Below are 20,190 nucleotides of genomic sequence, written 5' to 3'. Positions count from 1 at the left end.
AGTTAATGGAAAGGAAACATGTTATGCTAAAAGCTCAAAAATCCTGACCAGGGAAATAGCAAACTGCCCTTACATCTACATAAGATATACTTGTTGGTAAAGTATAAAAGAAAAGATGGGCATTTGACTGGGTTACTCCTCTTACAAAATATTCAGCCTTTTCCTTATGCTACACTGCACACCGTCAATTAATCATGTTTGAAAGCTGAAAGAACAAAGACTGTTTAGATGATAAATGAGGCAGTAAATGAAGCTGAGATAGGAATAAAGATTCGAGAGGGAAATATTGTTTCTTTTTTAATATTTATTTTGAGACTATACAAATGACCTGCAACTTCTTTTAAAATCAACATTCTACCATTAAGTTTGACTCTGTACATATTTCATGATATCTCTTGAGACAATTTAGAATAATGCAAAATTGACTATTAATAATCACACAAAAAAGCAGCAAGCACATGTGTATGCATTTAATCCAGCCATAAAAGGACTCCAGTGGGCATTAGCGGAAGTTACCTCTGTAGGCACCAAAGTTTACCTCTAAGACCAAAGCCAACTTACATATGTTGAGCTAAATGGAGGTCTTATAGAACTACAGTCATATTGCTTTCTAGTACTTGCCTATCCAAGTTTAAGGCCACCCAGGAATGAAATCCCAAACTAAGTAAATATGCAGCAACCTCATTTGACAGTTTTCAAATTCCACTTTATCCTTTATCAGAGCTTCAAGCAAAAAATGAACATGTTTTCAGTTTGACTTCATTTCCCATATCCAAGGGGTCATCCCACCTACTCTTGCCCTAACACACTCCTAATACATTGTGATTTTCCTGACTCTAGAGAATAAGGCAAAGACTCTGTTCATCACTAGGAGTAAAAACATAAATATGGCAGAGTCTTTGCGGGTAACATAAAACTTTGCTGAATGGACACAAGAGTAAAGAGATGGGAAATCTCCTAATAATTTATTGCCCTCTGATAATCCATGTTGATCGACCATGAATGGTTGGCTTAGAGGCTGCTTGGAAATCCCTTCTGTGTGGAGGCCTCGATGTGATCACCTCGACTTTTTAGGATCCAAGGATTCATTGTGGAGTAAGTTGCATTAAGCAAACTTACAAAATCTGTTTTATAACCTAAATCTCATTTTATTCATTTTGGGTAAGGTATGACTTCGTCATTCTGAGAAGGCAGTGCAGAATGATGGAAAGAGCCACAGACTTGAAACAGAAGTAGTGCTAATGATTCCAGACCCTTTAATTTATTGTACAGATGTTTGCAATGTGGGAGACCCGGGTTCAATCCCTGGGTCGGGAAGATCCCTGGAGAAATGAATGGCAACTCACTCCAGTCTTCTTGCCTGCAAAATCCCATGGACAGAGGAGCCTGGCGGGCTATAGTCCATGAAGTCACAAAGAGTCAGGCACAACTGAGCAACTAACACTTTCACTACTTTTTCAGACACAATACCCAACTGCACAGTAGACAACTTCACCTGACAAATGCTTGTAACAAATGCCTCAGACTACTCAGCATGTACGAAATGGAATGTACTGTCATGCAGAAGACAGCTAACATAGCAGATCTGAGATGCTACCTTTAGAATTGTTCGCAAGGCTGGTGACCAGGAGCCTGGCTTTGGGAAGGTTTATAGGGCACACCTGCTTTGTTCCAGGAGGTCTGTGAGTTCCAGGCAGAGGGTGCCTACGTAACTCTAGACTTTACCCACGTGCTTATCCCACTGGCTGATTTTGCTTTGTATCTTTTTGCTATAATACATCATAACTGTGAGTAGGACTATATATGCTGAGTCCCTCTAGTGAATCTTGAACCTGGGGGTGGTTTGGGTTCCCCCATCACAATTACTTCCCTCCTGAATTGTTTTTTCCTCTTTTATTGCTTATCTAAGTAAACGATAGTCTGACCCACCAGGGGAACAAGTCAGACCTTGGACCCATTTTCAAATTGTCTCCTCCCCTCTCCTGCTTGCCTTCGATGGTGGCTCAGTGGTAAAGAATTTGCCTACCAACGCAGGAGACATGAGTTCAATCCCTGGGTCGGGAAGATCCTCTGGAGAAGGAAATGGCAATCCACTCCAGTATTCTTGCTTGGAGAATTCCACAGACAGCAGAGCCTGGTGGGCTACAGTCCGTGGGGTCACAAAGAGTGGGACACGACTTCGCAATCAAGCAACAATAACTCTCCTGCTTATTGAGTCCAGCTCATTCTACGCCCATAATCTCTCTAGTACCCATGTCCTCCACAACCTCCACTGCCTCTACCATAGTTTAGGCTGGGCGTTTCTTGCATTACTAAATTTCTGGCTGTCCAACACGACATGCAGGATCTTAGTTTCACGACCAGGAATTGAACCCTCACCTGCTGCAGCGGAAGCTCGAAGCCTTAACCACTGGCCCCCCAGGGATGTTTCTCTTGCCTTCCTAACTAGCACCTATGCTAGGTGTTTATGCCTCTAGTCTCCCTTCTCTCCATCTGCTCTCCATCCTGCTACATGATTGATGGCTCTGAACTGTGAACACAATGATGACACTGCTCTGCTTAAATCCATAGGTCCTGGAGAATCAAGTTCTGATTCCTAAGCTTGACCTTCAAGGCCTCGCTTGTCCTGGGTCTGAACTTCCTGCCCAATGTCACTGCTCACGCTGGTTCCAAATCTCTTGTTAGCCCGCATGCCTCTCTCTCACTGTGATGAGAGATGTGTTGCTATTTTCCTGTCCCATGTCACATGGCTAACCTCTTCTCATCCTTCACAACCCCAGGCTCAGCCTGAGCACCCCAGTCCTGCCAAGTCCCAATGCCATCTGCTCCCACAGGCTCTGAAGCACCACTGCATACCTCTGTCTCTCAGAAGGGTAGAGCCCTAGGCTCTCTGAGGTGTTAATACAGTTAACTGCTGCCCCTCACTAGTCTGTGAACTCCTTGAGGGCAAGGCATCTGTTGCTGTTTCATTTGTTTTTTCTCATGGCCCAGTGCACAGCACCCTTCTATAAACATTGAATGAGTGAATCAGAAATAAGGCATTTGTGTGGTCGTACAGCGATGTATTCATTAAGCTCGAACTGCCTGATGAGTCATCACTGTTAGCTTGAGTATCTGAAGTGCATCTAAGGGAAGAAGATTAGTCACTGCCAAGGACAGAACTCTCTCCCCTGGGCTCTCCTGGTTATGACAATAAAATCATCTCCAGAGCTCCTGTTCTCAAACCCATGTGGTCTCTACCTTCTGTCCACACCCCACCCTGGAGCAATTCATTTGATTCTTTACTATATGAATACTGACTAAGTGTTTCCAACAGAATTTTCCCAAATTGCTTCCCACAAACTCAATGCTATTTATCTTAGAGATGTCTGCTCAATGACCTTCATCTGCCTTGCCCCTCACTTAAATCCTAACGTCCTTCTTCAAGTCTCTCCCGTTCCCTTCCTACAGTACAGGAAGGATCTGAGTCTGTTTCATTGGAAACACTGACATACCCCTGAAGGAAACTGATAACTCTCTGGTGCATTATGTAGCATATGGAAGAAAAGCCTTTCCATACCATCTTGTCGTGGATCTATTAATACACACATGCCCATAGGACAGAGAGCAGAGCTAACTTCCAGGCTGAGGGTCTGAAATGTAAGGTCAGGTACACTTGAGAAACTACTCTGAGAAATTCTAATCTATGCGCTCTGATTATCGGGAACATTTAGTATCTTGATTAGTGTTCAGGAATAAAAATTATTTAACCAAACAGTAAGAGAAGGGCCTTAATACTTAGGGAAGTACCTGATAACTTTTATAACATTTGCATCATTTAATAGTTGTCATTTTTCATAAAAGAGAAGGATATGTTCAAACCATACAAAAATCTTAATGGCCCAGATAACCATGATAGTGTGATTACTCACCTAGAGCCAGACATCCTGGAATGTGAAGTCAAGTGGACCTTAGGAAGCATCACCACAAACAAAGCTAGTGGAGGTGATGGAATTTCAGCTAAGCTATTTCAAATCTTAAAAGATGATGCTGTGAAAGTGGTGTACTCAATATGCCAGCAAATCTGGAAAATTCAGCAGTGGCCACAGGACTGGAAAAGGTCAGTACTCATTCCAATCCCAAAGAATGGCAATGCTAAAGAAATGTTCAAACTACCACACAATTGTACTCATCTCACACGCTAGCAAAGTAATACTCAAAATTCTCTGAGGCTTCAATAGTATGCGAACTGAGAACTTCCAGATGTTCAAGCTGGATTTAGAAAAGGCAGAGGAACCAAAGATCAAATTGCCAACATCCACTGGATCACAGAAAAGCAAGAGAGTTCCAGAAAAACATCTACTTCTGCTTTACTGATTACACCTAAGCCTTTGACTGTGTAGATCACAACAAACTTTGGAAAATTCTTAAACAGATGGGAATACCAGACCACCTTATCTACCTCCTGAGAAATCTACATGCAGGTCCAGAAGCAACAGTTAGAACTGGACATGGAACAATGGACTGGGAAAGGAGTACATCAAGGCTGTATATTGTCACTTTGCTTATTTAACTTCTATGCAGAGTACATCATGCGAAATGCAGACTGGATGAAGCACAAGCTGAAATCAAGATTGCCGGAAGAAATATCAATAACCTCAGATGTGCAGATGACACCACCCATACGGCAGAAAGTGAAGAGGAACTAAAGAGCCTCTTGATGAAAGTGAAAGAGGAGAGTGAAAAAGCTGGCTTAAAACTCAACATTCAAAAAATGAAGATCATGGCAAATAGATGGGCAAACAATGGAAACAGTGAGAGACTATTTTTGGGGGCCCCAAAATCACTGCAGATGGTGACTGCAGCTATGAAATTAAAAGATGCTTGCTCTTTGGAAAAAAAGCTATGACCAACCTAGACAGCATATTATAAAGCAGATATATTACTTTGCCGAGAAAGATCCATCTAGTCAAAGCTATGATTTTTCCAGTAGTCAGGTATGGATGTGAGGGTTGGACCATAAAGAAAGCTCAGCCTTAAAGAATTGATGCTTTTGAACTGTGGTGTTGGAGAAGACTCTTGAGAGTCCCTTGGACTGCAAAGAGATCAAACCAGTCAATTGTAAAGGAAATCAGTCCTGAATACTCATTGGAAGGACTGATGCTGAAGGTGAAACTCCAATACTATGGCCACCTGATATGAAGAACTGACTCACTGGAAAAGACCCTGATGCTAGGAAAGACTGAAGGCAGAAGAAGGGGATGACAGAGGATGAGGTGGTTGGATGGCATCACCGACTCGATGGACATGAGTTTGAGCAAGCTCTGGGAGTTGGTGATGGACAGGGAAGCCTGGCGTGCTGTGGATCATGTCGTTGCAAAGAGTTGGACACGACTGAGTGACTAAACTGAACATCTCACTTGACCAGGCCACGCCCAGCCATGCAGGTAGAGACAGGGTAGGGGAAGGAACCAGGGCTGTGTTATAGGCATGGGTTTGGGGGTGTGATGGCTCTCCCTTCTGAGAGTGGGGGCAGGCAAATTACATGTACCCCCACAATCCATAGTACACGTAATGGTACAGCTCTGCCTCGAGGGTTAAATGAGCTAATCACCATCTATCTCACTGAAGAATGTGCAAATGTAAATGGAGTTCATGATTTTCGCTGGCTGTCAGCCGGTTGGCCATCCTTAAAAGTGAGCAAATGGCACATTTCTGCAAAGAGTAACAGCAAGCTTTCCATAGGATCAGAAAATCAGCCTCCACCATGAGGACAAAGGCTAAATACGGATGTGACAGACCCTGAAAATCAGAGGGCACCCCCTCTACCTGGTCCTTATAGACCCCAGCAAGGTCCTGACCCTTCAGAGTGCTGAGCTGCACTAGATACAACTTTCTTGTCTCTTTGTGAAGCTATTCATATTTCATTAAAATGTCAATGAGGTAAATCAGCTCAAGCTAGTACTGGGTACGGAAATGAAATGAGAAAAGAAGAAATTGAAACCACTAATCTATAAACTGTGGGTTGTTCCTGAATGGCAAGGAAAACAAGGATTCGGTATACTGCTTTTCTCAAAGGTAAGACTATTCTGTGCAGTTTTCATTGAGAAATATATGGGAGGCATACATTTTACTGTATACATGTGCGTGCGTGCGTGTGTATGTGTTTTGGAAAGTCTAGCTCTTTCTGGCCTTGGAGCACTCGGGGTGGTATCTTTCTTTATATTTTGCTCCCTAATCTTCTGTACATCTGTTTCGGAAGGTGGAGATTTTCAGCAAACAACTTAAGGAGGTTTACTTTTTAAGAAAGTTTAAGGATTAGATAGACAGAAATCAAGATCGTGGAATATATATACCAAACGAATGTTAAGAACCAGTTAGAAAGTAGGTGCATGGTCTAGGCACCCTACAATCATGAGAGCTAAGCTGTGATTTGTTATAGAGCTTCCTGACAGCCAAAGTGAAAAGGGGAAGACATTTAGGTCAAGGATGCGCCTCGGAAAAGAGTCAGTAACTCCAAGACATTACTGTCACTTAAGATTGGAAGAGGTTCATTCAATAACTAGCAGCTCCTGTGTGCCAAGTGCTGGGCGTCTGATGGAAAGTCAGGCAGCTGACGGTCAGGGTTACAATCTCCAGTGATGGCAGAAGGTGCATCTACTCTATTATGCTGGCCAAGCAGGTTCCTATGCCTGGCAGAGTAGTCATTTGGCTCATAGGCTTGATAATAATTTTGTGAAATTAAGCAACCAAATCAAGTCTCTACCTAAAGAGATGACCAACCTATCTCAAAGGAAGAGAGAGAAGCCAGTAGAAAAGAATTCTGAACCTCCTTCAAGCACATTAACTAACCGGTGACAGAAACACCAAGATTCACACCAAAAAAAAAAAAAAAAGTGGATAACATTATTCTGGTTTAGAAAGAGATCCAAAACAAGAGTTTCAACCATAAAAGCTATAGAAAAATCTCACCACATCAAAATGAAAAGTTTACCTCTTGAGCTTTCTACTCAAACAGCAAAAAAAAAAAAAAAAAAAAAAAATTTAGAAAGTTTATCCTAAGTTACTACAATTTTAAAGCTATAATGGGATTAACAGCTATCAAGCAATAATGTTTTGGATACCATCAGCTCACGTAATGGGATTAGTTTTAGAATAAATCATTTGAAGCCACTATTTCTAATTGGATAGTTACCAGAATCAAGGCTCACATCCAGTAATGGGTAGGATTAAAAATAAGACCATATAATCAGCAGAAAGATTATATAATATCTCTAATGAGGCAATGTCGGGGTTGAATCCTGGTTCTACTATTTACCGGCTCCATGATCAGGGCAATTCCTTTAATCTTTCTGCCCTTGGTTTCCCTTTGTGTAAACAAGGGCATCAACGTTACCTACCCAGAAGGAGGCTGTGAGCATTAAATTAATTAATATATACGAACTGCTCAGAAGGGCTCTGATGCTACAGCCATTAAACTGATGGCTAATTAAACTAATTCGAGTAAAACTGATTAGTTTTCATTTTTATCATTATAATTTAATAAACATCTCTTTGTATCTATTTGCTTTTTCTATGCACTTTTACATTGCTGACATTATGCTCTATGAATTTCACTTATTTTTCCCACTAAACAAACAAGTTATTCCTCCAAGTCATTAAACATTATAAACATATAGCTACTGTATACAGAGACAATATATATAGAGAGATTGTATATAGAGACAATCATTCCAGTCCTGAAAGTATCCAGACATTAGTATCTTTAACCCTCCTTTCAATGAATCCTTTTAGCATCACACATTACCTCTAGGGAAAAAGAACAGACTCTTTGCAGGGCAGGTGGGGGGTGCTAGAAAGATGTCAGTCTCTGTGCTCAATAGAGAAGATACTGAAGAAATAAAACCACAATAGGAGATCTGTGAAAACATACTGAACTACTGTAGACAGAGTTTTGGCTTGTTTGTGCTTAATAATACATAGAGAGCAGTGTCTGCATGTTGATAACACAGGAAGGAGAACAGGATGTCAGAGTAAGATGCAGAGTAGCCTGGTGCACTTGAGATGAACTGGACATTCCATCCTTGTTCTCCGCTTGAATGTGTGAGCACAAGGAAGTGCTAAAGAGGGATTTATGGGCATTTTTTTTTGAAGTACCGCAGAAGATTCCCCATCATGGTTTCCATGTTCCATTAACCATTTAACTTTAGGTTAACTATTAACTTCCTGTCCAAAGACAGGAAGAATCACTCTGCAGTTGTCATCCATACACTTAATATCCTTCTTCTTCCTGAAATCTTCCGTTCTTTTTCCAGGGCTGTGGTTGTAGCAATCTTTTGTTTTTTCCCTCTGTAATGTGTTCTACTCCAAAGAAAGATAGCAGGTTCCAATTTATGCCTCAAATGAAATCTAAAAACACTTCAAAGAAGTCAAGTAGATCTGCTTTTGGAATTTTATTGTTAGGTGGTGTCTCTCTGCTCTCTCCCCGCCCAAACTTTCCCATCTTCAAAAGGGAGCACATTCCATTCTTTGTGACAAACTTATCAAAATTAAAATAACAAACTCCAGCTGTCAAAACAGCTTAAAAAAAAAAAAAAAAGCTGGTTGTGGTTATTGTAAATAATAAAGAAATTACAGCTACCTATGCAATGATTTTTACCCACACAAAAAAATATTTCTTTAAATAAACTGTCTTTAGATGGCATAAAGGACTACAAATGAGCCATTTACTAAATTCATTATTTTATGAACTATGGAGGGAACGCCAACCACATCATGGATCTGGGAGCTGGACAGGCCACATTCGACCCAATGTAGAGACCCAAACTTTTGCCGGAGAGTCTTTGTTATAATTATTTTCAGTCCCAAACAAAAGACTGTCTCTTAATGTGAGCAAGTACTCAGGATTTACACATCAGGGAGAACTTTTCACATATCACTGTGATTTTACAGTTTGGATGACAAGTTAACTCTTTGCCACTGGGAAGCAACCTGAACCCCACCGTAAAGTAGACAGAACAAAAATAACAGAAGCTCAGGTTGCTGGTCCCCATGGACTTATAATAACTGTGACAGAGAAGCAAACACGCTGACAATAGACGATGTTAATGTGCTGGAAATATTTGTGCAAATCCGACAAATAATGCGTGGCATCTCAAAATAAGATGAGATTACTTCCTTTATTTTTAGGACCATTCTCTTTAACTGTGTAATGTAGCTTGAAATAACTTTAAAAGCTTTGAGCTACAGCAAATCACAGTCCATTCAGAAATCAAATTATTGAGGCTTAATGACTAAATGGACATAGAAAGAGTATTTCACTATAGGTGACCACATTCAGTACAGAAACAACACATTTGTCCCCTGATACAGCATGGAGCAGTCCAACTCAACACTTCCAGTTTTCCTGGTTACCTAGTACAAGATCCATCCTGAAACAGGGCTTACCAGCCTGGGCGAGGGAAACTGCTGGAAGTTTTCCTTTTCTGCCTCAGTGGCAGTAAAGAATGACCCAGAAATATACACTGCCTGAGCTACTGAAAAAAAATGTCAAGATGTTCAAGATCTAAGTTCTTGTTGAGCAAGGATCTCATAAGCCTTAATACTCACGGACCACTGGAACTCCCTGAGGCCATTTATCACTAATTCAGCTCACAGGGCTGATACAGAGTAAAGAATGTGTTAGTCTATATGAAGCATTAGAAACAGTGTCTGATATGTAGTGAGAACAACTACTATAGTATCAAGTGATACAGCCTGGTGGGATATTCGATCTGTAAGTGCACACCTAAATACGTTCCAAGAAAAATGAATTTAGACCTGGTTTTATAGCCTTGCTGGTCAGTAACTGGTTGGGTCAGAACACTGACCCCTGAAGGCTGGAGTTACACGCAGATAAGAAAGGTGGGCATTTGAGCCCTGTCTTCTCAGCGTCTTTTAAGATGCGCTTTTCCAGACTGGGACTTGAGCGGGATCCTAATTCTGTGAGGTCCCACGGGAAGAGGTCTCCGTAAGGAACCCTGTGTCTTCTGCGCGGCTGGCCGGCCCCTATTGCACTGGGTTCCATACTGTATGTATGTAGCAGTATGGTCTGCACTGAACTCCCAACTGTGGACAGATCAGGGGAACCGAAGGCCAGGTCCCTACCCTAGGGAGGTCTGGATTAATAGGAGACACCAGGCAAGACGGCTTGGTAAAGGGATAGGAGCCCCAGAGGATGTAAGTGCAATAGATCTTAGCTGGGTGGAGCTGGCAGTATGAACACAGTGTTTGGAGATGAGTAGGGGCCACCACTCAGTCCTGGGGGGCAAGTTTTGAAAGTTGAGTAATTAAGTCTTACAAGGAGAAATGCAGGTAAATTTGGGAACTGTATGATGGATTTTGGAAGGTGCAAGGAAGCATGGAAGGTAACTTTTCAAGTCTTCCACTCCCCAGAGCTGATTATTGGGGTGGGGCTGAGTCTTAAACAAGAGACTGATGTCCACAAAGGATTCAGTAACTTGTATTCCTGGCCCTAGGTTTTCTCCGAGGCAGACTGTGGTACCTTTATTACTAATGGCTTGGGACACATACTTAATGCAGGCACCCCTGGAAATCCTACATAGGGGTGGCAATGTGATGACGAAAGTTCATTCTGAGCCTTCCAGGGTCTGCATAAATACCTCCGTTTGATCACATAACCCAACACAAATTATTTATCTAATACCTACTTTATACTTCTTGCGTGATTTAAGAAGATCTGCTTATACTCACTGGTATAAAATGTTTTGAATTTTCAGTGATATCCAGAAAACAGGCTACACCACCAAACTTTTCAAACTGCCTCAGAGGGTGACCTGGCTCTTTAATCGGAAAGCTACTTTGCCAATGCAGGAGACACAAGAGATGCAGGTTTGATTCCTGGGTGGAGAAGATCCCCCCGGAGCAGCAAATGGCAACCCACTCCAGTATTCTTGCCTGGAAAATCCCATGGACAGAGGAGCCTGGTGAACTACAGTTGGGCACAATAGGTAACTGAGCACACATTTTGGTCTACATTGATTTCATTTCCCTTGCTTAAACTGCTTAGCTGCTTTGGACTATATGCTTCTTGGTAAAGACTAGCATAACAAAGTAAATGAAAGCAACAAAGAGACACAGTAAAGAGAAGTGCCATGAGTCTAGATACTTTATGATGTCTTTCTGACCTGTGTATATGTTGATTGGCAATTTTATGCTCTGAATCCAAACTACTCAATGTGGAAGAAAACAAGTAAGCTATAGACGGAAGTGGAAGAAGAATGGGTCAGTATCTCATCAATTCCTAAGAAAACAAAAGATCTATATGTTGACGGTGGGGTGGCTACCTAAGCATGACAAGCACCTTTTTTTCTAGGTTCGTACAAAGAAAGACAGAGCCTACACATAGGGTTAATAGCAGTGGGCTAAAAATTTAACCCAATTTTAAAAGGTTAACTCAATAATAGAAATATCTGGTAATGCTATTACTCAGCATGTTTCCCCGGCTCAGGCTGATTTCATTTGAAGTCATTTTATATTTATGCTAAAAATAAATTAGCATCAAACTCAGGGAGACAAGATCCCTGAAACTAATGGACTGGACCTTAGATAACCTTATGTGGTCGAGGGGCAAATACCATTTTCCTGAGTCACGAAGCCTTCTCTGGCTCATCAATCTGAAAAACAGTTTCTGGAAATGGAGAATGCTGCTGGTCACCTTCCTTTGCTGGAAACACGTAGTGAAAAGGCAGGGACATGTTCTCTCCTGATGGGACAGACACACATGTGCCTGTCCTCTGGACACCCGGAAGGGGACAGCTTGCTGCAGCCGCCCTGGGATAAGAGGAAGTGAGTGACATCTGGGCCAGAGGAAGGGCATGTTTGGGAGAAAGCAGGAAATTGTGATGTCAGGATGAGGAAGAGCGGTGGGAGAGACCCAAGCTGGGTGGGAGAGAGGAAACAGACCAGGTCCCCAGGAATGGGGTGAAAGGACACAGCCATACAAAGAAAGTGAGGCCAGGTGGGGAGGGGAGGCTTTGGGCAGTGTGAGGCGGGTCTGGATCACTTCAAGCTAATCAGAGAGACTTTAGGTGTCAGGTTCACTGGGGTCAAGGAGCCCTGGAATTAGGAAGGACACGTGCAGAGGCAACCTTCTGAGTGATCTTGTATGATGGGAGCTCTGTAAAACACGACTGCTTACCTATGTCATTGAAAGGCAGCTTGGGGGGTGTGTGTGTGTACTGGGCCATGAGTCTCTGGAAAATGTGGGGAGCAGTGCATTGGGCTGAAACCTACAAGGTCTGAATTTAATTCATGCCTAAGTGAATGGACCAGGTTTATAACCATGCATCCCCAAAGAAGAAAACGTCTCCCCAGTGAGCCGCAGAATAACTTCACTGACCTGAATCCGGTCCAGCGGAAACGAGACATCCAGCACATACTTTTTACAGGAGAGGGAGTAGAACGGAAAACAAAGTGAGCTTAACTGAAATGTGAGAAAGAAAGCGGCAATGACTTGGCTGGGTGGGGCCCCGGCTCACTGTTTCATGGGCCCCCTTTCCTTCCAGACCAGTAACCCTCCACCCAGCGTTTGCTGTGGATGACATCACTGGTTTCGCAAACACGCTCCAGGAGTTTCCTGCTTTCCAGAGACAGGCCGACTGAGGCCGTCAGAGGGGCACCTGGGCAGAGATGAGGCCGGGTCGGGTCACAGAGTGGACACGAAAGCCACACCAGGGCCCTTTACTCGTTCCATAATCCGCTGCGGGTTTTACTGCTGAGTTTTCAGTCCCCTTTCCTTGGACAGATGTCCACTGTCCACGCTCTCAGGGTTACGATCCGGACTGCTCATGGCATGGACACACGTGCCCTGCCCAGGATCACATCCTTTGCTCCAAAGAGAGCACAGGAACCAAAGTGAAGGGTGTAGGAAGGGAGAGGGAAGCTGCCCTGAACGGACCCTGGAACTCTGGCCCATTGCATCCTACAGCCCACCCCAGCCCTCCAGCCAAGGTGCTTTTCTCCCCTCATCAGTCTGTGAGACCAAAGCACTAGCAGCCTCTCCACAGTTTCAAGTGGCCACTCTGTGCTCCAGAAATGCTCTAACTCAGGGTTCCCCAGACCTCAGGCCGTGGACTGGTACTGGTCCATGGCCTGTTAGGAACCAGGTTGCAACGCAGGAGGTGAGAGGTGGGCTTCATTTGGATCTGCAGCCACTCCCCGTCTCCCACGTGACTGCCTAAGCTCCGCCCTCTGTCAGGTCAGCAGCAGCCTTAGTTTCTAGAGCTCAGAGGAGCTCGAACTCTACTGTCAACTGTGCATGCAAAGGATTCAGGTTGCACACTCCTTATGAGAATCTAATACCTGATGATCTGATTCCATATTATGGTGAATTGTACAATTATTTCATTATATATCACAATGTAATAATAATAGAAATAAAGCCTGCAATAAATGTAACGTGCTTGAATCATCCTGAAACCACCACCCTGTCATCCATCAAAAAATTGTCTTCCGTGAAACCAGTCCCTGGTGCCAAAAAGGTTGGGGACCGCTGCTCTAACTGGCACCAAACACCATCTAAACGCTGCAGGAATTCCTAATCCCTTCTGCAGGATGGCTTAAGTCCAAGATTCTGGTCCAGATTCTTGTCCTCAATAGCCAACATGTCCTAATTTTATGTCCTAAGTTTGTCAATAAAGAAGACTTCAAGTTTAAGAAGATTTCCTAGATCTTCAGGAGTCAATCTCATTGCCTCACGTGATATCAAAAGAAAACGGTCCGATACACCAAAAACTAACTTCAAATGGGCATGTGCTAGGAATTCACACTTGGTTGGATACCTCTCCAAGCCAACTGTTCTGACAACACGTCCTTGTGTGAGAAAGCCTCGTAAGATGAAAGGAAGTGGTCAGCCTCTCTCCAACCCATGGCAGGAGCGAGGAAACAAAAAGGACAAAACGATCTTGCATTTCCTTAGCCGAATTTGGGGCCAGGAAACATCAGTCAACAGACAACACTCAGGAGTGGATTTCTTATAGGAACATTCCAGCTCTTTGGGCCTCTCTTTGGTGTCCCAAAGAGTCCAGGTGTTAAAACACTACGAGGCAGCCAGGAAGGACAAGATGACTCTACCCACCTAAGTCTACCTGCCATACACGTGTTCTGACTCCTGTGCAACTAACTGGCCCTCACAAAACATTTTCTCAAATCCTTTCAGTTTATCATTTCTCTATTTATTGTATTTTCATGTTATGAAAGTGACAAATGCTTGTGCAGTAATCCGAAGTAAGCAGAAATGTAAAGAAAAGCAGCTGCTCATAATGTCAGCCCCATGTTGACATTTTGGTGTCTTTCTAATCTCTTCTATATGGAATGTAATTTACATCCCAATAATATAATTTCATAAACTTTGCTTACATATTAATGTTTTTATGCCATGACATTTATGTCAAATGATTAAACAACCCTGAAAAATTATTATAAAAACTTAAAAACCATATCAAAGCAATGGGACCACCAGACAAAGACCACCTACTAAACTCTGGGGGGACGGGGTGGGAAGGGTGTGCATGAGATTGTTTTAGAGAAGTTTTATGAGCTACCAAGGTTTATTGAATACTATAAACCATAAGCTTTGAAAGAATTTTTGGAAACATAAGAGGCTGATCTGTACAATAGAGTGTTGGAAAATATGCTCTTCTCTCTCCACACCAAAGATCTGTATTGCTAAATTATTTCTTATAAGGAGATGTACTAACTGGTGACTGTGTTGGTCTAGGATATTACACGTTTTTGTAGCTTTCCATAATACGATGGAGGAAGTTTCCTGGTGGTCCACTGATTAAGAATCTGCCTTCCCATGCAGAGGACACGAGGTTGATCCCTGGTCAGAGAACTAAGACTCTCCATGCCGTGGGGCAACTGAGTCACAACTAGAGAGCCTGGACATCACAATGAGAAGCTCCTGCATGCCATGACTAAGACCCAGCACAGCCAGATAAATAAAATTATTTTTAAAATATGATGGAAAGAATATATAAGGATAATGTCATTAAAGAGACGCAAGGATACACATGGAGCTTAGCAGGAATGAAGATATTTCAGGGAGGAAAATTTACTTACAGAGAGATGGAAAACTCACCCAGAGCACGCAAGGATGGGGCAAAAAGTCTTAGATGACCTTAGCTGAGGAACTCTTGAACTACTAGGTGCTCCTATAAAGTGAAATGTACTAATAAAGTGGCTACACATACTGGAGGTCATTAATTGGTGATCAACTCCAACTAAAGCAGTAACTAAATAAAATATGATGAAATCATTCAGTGGCAGAAAACTCTGGCTTGTAAATAAGGGTGAAGAGTGAAAGTAAACACTTAGAAAACTAAATCTGAGGGTAAAAAACTGAACTCTCTAGCATTTCACCCTGTGATGTCCCAGAGTCAGAACACTGAAGATACTTATTGTTTGGAGAGGGAGGTGCTTGTGTGGGGATTCTCCACTTTTAGACCTACTAGATAGCCAGGGGGACATGCCTTCCTTAAGGACACACCGAAGGGATTTCTCTTTGTTATAAAGCCCACAGCATTCTGCACCTGTGTGATTTTACTTACTAGTGTCCAACATAAGGACGCATGGAAGAGGACTGGAGCATGTTCATCTCCATGTGATTTACAAGTATGAATGAATGAATGCACAATGCAGAAAAACTGAGGATCTTTCCAACTGGGGGTTTTCCTGGAAAGAAGAGTTGGACACCTGTTTCAAAGGCACTCAAATAAGCACGTGTGGAGTGATCATGGGTCAGGGTGATTAATTACACTAGAATTTTCCCACCTGCAGGAGCCAGTCCCCCCAGTGTCCTCAACCCCCTTTCCCCTTCAGTCATCTCAGCAGGAAATTACTACACTATGTCTCCCACATGGATGATGACTATTAGAAGCATTCTTGCAGACTGTGGCAGGGCCCAGGACTGGGTCAAGTAAAAGTAAATACCTGTCCTTATTAGGCGATCCTGGCCTCCTGCGGTGCGTTTGCCCTGGACACAGCAGCTTCTGGCTCGGTCATAGAAAGCAGACCTCAAGCCACCGCCTCCATGCGATACTTCCTGACCTTCAGGAACTTCTTTCCTCATGAACCACTTCCTTCCTCACTCCTCATGATTGTTTTGGAGGATTTTGCCCCAGGGGCCCATGCTCACTGCTCTGCCCCGGCTGGAGGCAGGGGGACCTCCTCAGGGAACCCAGCCAGCCTGAGGTCACTCTCAAGGACTGGTCACACCTTCATCTTCTAACTGGTCAGGCGTCAAGCAGGTGCAGAGGAACAGAGGGATGGACTAGTGGTCACCCACCCACGCAAGCTGACGGAACTGACTTTCCAGAAATGACCTTACAAGGCTGTGGTTGTGGGGGTATGAGTTGAGGTGCGAAGAGATTCATAGCATCTATTTGCTTAGTGACTCCAAAGATTTAAAATTATGATCCGTATTTAATGACTATTAAATACTCAGAAACGAGTGAAGGTGTCATCTTCTGAGTCACAATTTTTACAACAAACCATTTTCTTTGTTAATTTCACGTCTCTCTACTAGGGGCAGTAAGCTGCCTGAGGTGGAGAAGAATGCTTTATTTTGGGGCTTCCCATAACAGGGACCACAGAGTCATGTGCACACTTTCTGAATGAATGAACAAAACTGTTGGCAGAACTACTATGGAATCCCAGATCTGTGCAGCAAAAGACAGGACAGGTCATGGACTTGGCTAATTTTCTCCTTGGTGGTACCCACTGTTCCATGCTCTTTGGGACCCTCATGGCCCCGGCTCCCTGGTCTAAGCCTGGACCATCCAGAGGTGCTCTTCTCCTAAGCAAAGGCCTTCACTGACTGAAGCTCAGATGATCTCTGACTCTAAGTGGCTGCTATCACTGAGGCCATTTTAAGGAATGCAAAGCAAGCTCTTCTGGTGGTTATGTTAAGTGAAGTATGATCAAAGAAAGTGAAGTCACTCAGTCGCGTCTGACTCTTTGCGACCTCATGGACTGTAGCCTACCACGCTCCTCCATCTGTGGGATTTTCCAGGCAAGAATACTGGAGTGGGCTGCCACTGCCTTCTCCAGGAGATCTTCCTGACCCAGTGACTGAACCCAGGTCTCCCACATTGTAGGCAGACGCTTTACCGTCTGAGCCACCAGGGAAGTCGCAGTATGATTAAATTACACCCCATCAAATTCACCCTTAAAAAACATGGCGCTTTATGAGTTTTGACACATGTACACGTGTAGTGGAACCACAATTGAAGTACAGAATATTTCTATCACCCACTAAAAAGTCCTTGGTGTCCTTCTGCAGTCTGTCCCCTCTTCCTCTCTCCCCCTGGACCACGGATCTGATTACTTTTTACCTTCAGCTGAGCCTTTTCCAAGATACCATTCGGAACCTGTTTTCCTTGACCCTTCTCCCTCTGCCAGTCCTGGTGTTACCCCTCCTTCAGTGAGAGGCTCCATCACCAGCTCCTGTGTACCCCCTGGTCTCCCTGTGCCCCGGGGTCTTCCCAGATTCCCGGGGGCTCCTCCTATCCAGTCGGCTCCATGAACTTGGATGTTTTTCGAGTACCATCCTCTCCCTCTTCTCATTTCTCTCGTGCTGGTCTTTGCTTCTCCCCAGTATCCACCCTCATGTATATTCGTAAAATTCTCAGGGCTTTCTTCCTGCCTGTTCCTTTCTCCTGGTTGTTGGGTCTGTGTTTCCAATGGATTCACAGATCATGCTATATTGATCTTATGAGCCCTTCCAGCTCTCTGTCTCCGGGCCAGATGCATTTCTGGCCCTGTCAACCTGACTTCTTGACTGTTCCTTCCACATCCAACAGCATCACCATCCGTGGTCAGACTGGAAGTGACTCGACCCCCAAGCCCACGTGCAGGGGGCCACCTTCACAATATGTCTGGAATTCACTGCTCCTCTTCTGTGGCTGCTGAGCTAACCTGGAGCACCTCTTTACTCGGCCCATGTCTCCCTCGGTCTGCTTCTCTTCCCTCTCAACACTTTCCCACTGTTACCAGAGCTATTTTTCTAAAATATAAATCGGACATTTTCCTTTTCCTTATTATAAGAATAAAAACCAGGGGAATTTCCTGGCAGTCCAGTGGCTAGGAACTGGCGCGTTCATGGCCAGGGCCCCCAGGGTTCAATTCCAGGTTGGGGAACTAAGATCCTGAAAACCAAGCAGCATAGCCAAATAAATAAATACATAAATATAACAAAGAAAGAAAGAAAAAGAATAAAAACCAGGTGCAAAACCCATCTTACTGCAGCTCTCATTGTGCATGAGATAAAATCCAAGGTCTTTCAGATGGCAGTTCAGATCCTTAACAGCTTGAATCGATCTTGCTACTCTAATCCCATTTCTTAATCTCTCAACCCCTGTCCAGCTCCAGGCATACTGGATTAACCCACGAAGGCTACCATGTAACTCTGTGCCTTTGACTCAAAATTCACTGTTTCCACAGTTGTTGGAGGTTGATTCTCTTTTTCTCCCTCACAGGCCCTGCCTGCAACCAGTAGAAACAGCTGTTGTCTCTCCTATGCCCAGAGGGCATTAAGATGTTAACACCAAGTCTGAAGCTCCTATACTTAAGCCACCAGATGTGAAGGGCCGATTCACTGGAAGAGACCCTGATGCTGGGAAAGACTGAAGGCAGGAGAAGGGGGCGGCAGAGGATGAGATGGTTGGAATGTATGACGGACTCAATGGACATGAGTTTGAGCAAACTCTGGGAGACAGTGAAGGACAGGGAAGCCTGGCGTGCTGCAGTCCATGGGGTCACAAAGAGTCAGACACGACTGAGCGATTGAACATCATCATCATCATCACACTTTCTACACACCTCTGTGCTGTTCAACCCTATGCATCTCACATTTACTCCGTGTAGTATCTCTGTGCCTCACAGGCATTAAGAATTCAAGAAACACTTATTGAAAACATGTTGCCCAATATCAGATGAAACATGCAAATATGAAGGCAAGCAACTCTGTCCTCATTACGCATTTTTTACCCATCCATTGCTTAAACAACAGAGACACCTGGCTTATTTTAAAAAATTGTTATGTTTCCTGCTTGGACTTGGATCAGCTTGTAACAACAACAATGACGACAACAGAGACAATTAAGAATTTTTCTGCTCAATCTAATCCAAGAGCATCCCATGATGAGAAAACAAACTTCAGTCACTGACGGTTACCAAGGGAACCCACCACATCACTGAGTAGCTGTAATGAGGCATTTTATGTATTAAGGCCATCATCATGGGTTTTAAGTACTTTGATAAGCTTTCACTTCTGCACTATCTCCCTTCTGTCCAAAGAGAAGCTTTGAAATAACAATAACCATCCCATGGCAACAACGTCTCCCCAGAATAAGGTCAAAACTGGGAACTCATGTGATTCACTCATTTTCTAAGGCAGCCCTGACAAAGAGGTGGAGGGTGAGAGACTGATTTCCCAGCTCTGGGGTAGGGGGCTGGTCCTATCTCTTGGACTTGGTGGTGGCCTCCATTTACTCCACTGCAGTGAAGTCTTTTTATTCTGAGCACAACGACATGAAGACCCAGCTGTCCTGGACTAAGCCACCCCCGCCCCCATCTCAACAGCAGCCTGGATTCTCCCAAGTTATTCTCTTCCGTGTTCTATAAGGGGAGAGTCAATTTTATGACTCAAGGAGTCCTGAACACATGATCTAAAGAAAATAAAAATCCAAACCACAGTGGCAGGCACGTCCTTTCATTGTGGAAGAGAGTACTTAGGAAAATAGCAAATCCTATTAATTACTTTCCAATATCTGGTCTGCAAGGCGTTCGCAGAGCCTAAGGATTTTAGGAGTCCTAACAACACAGACTGGGGAAGGTTCTGGGAGGACGTCACACACTCACCGTTCCAACCAATGGGTAAATGAATCCGGCGCCTATGCTGGCCCGGACGTCACTAATGGGTAGAATGAAACCCTTGGGTACGCCTTTCTTGTCAGGTTGGTGAGACAGGGAGAGGTGGGTCTTCGCCATGCAGATGGGCAAATTTCCAAATCCCTGTAAGAAAGGCAAGAAAAAGCGATCCTTGAGCAAAAATGTTCTTTGTACTTGTTTGACCTGCACCCCCCTCCAGAACCCCCACGGCTCAGATCCACACACACAGTAGCGCTTGTTACTGCTCGTTCAGAGCAA

General features: G+C 43.7%; 1 protein-coding gene across 1 annotated transcript in view; it reads right to left on the bottom strand.

Annotated features, from left to right (window-relative positions):
* The window catches only part of MTHFD1L (methylenetetrahydrofolate dehydrogenase (NADP+ dependent) 1 like), a 181,649-nt gene that overhangs the window by 32,833 nt on the left and 128,626 nt on the right, over positions 1-20,190 (bottom strand). The window contains exon 26 of the mRNA XM_086318320.1: positions 19,903-20,055. Coding sequence (XP_086174446.1) covers positions 19,903-20,055 — 153 coding nt within the window. The remainder of the gene's footprint in view (positions 1-19,902; positions 20,056-20,190) is intronic.

This window comes from Bos grunniens, chromosome 9 (genome assembly GCF_055505025.1).
Source record: "Bos grunniens cultivar Pamir isolate PY7600 chromosome 9, Bosgru_T2T1.0, whole genome shotgun sequence".
NCBI lineage: Eukaryota > Metazoa > Chordata > Mammalia > Artiodactyla > Bovidae > Bos > Bos grunniens.
The sequence above is the reverse complement of the archived record's forward strand: the minus strand, read 5'-3'. Positions and strand labels throughout refer to the sequence as shown.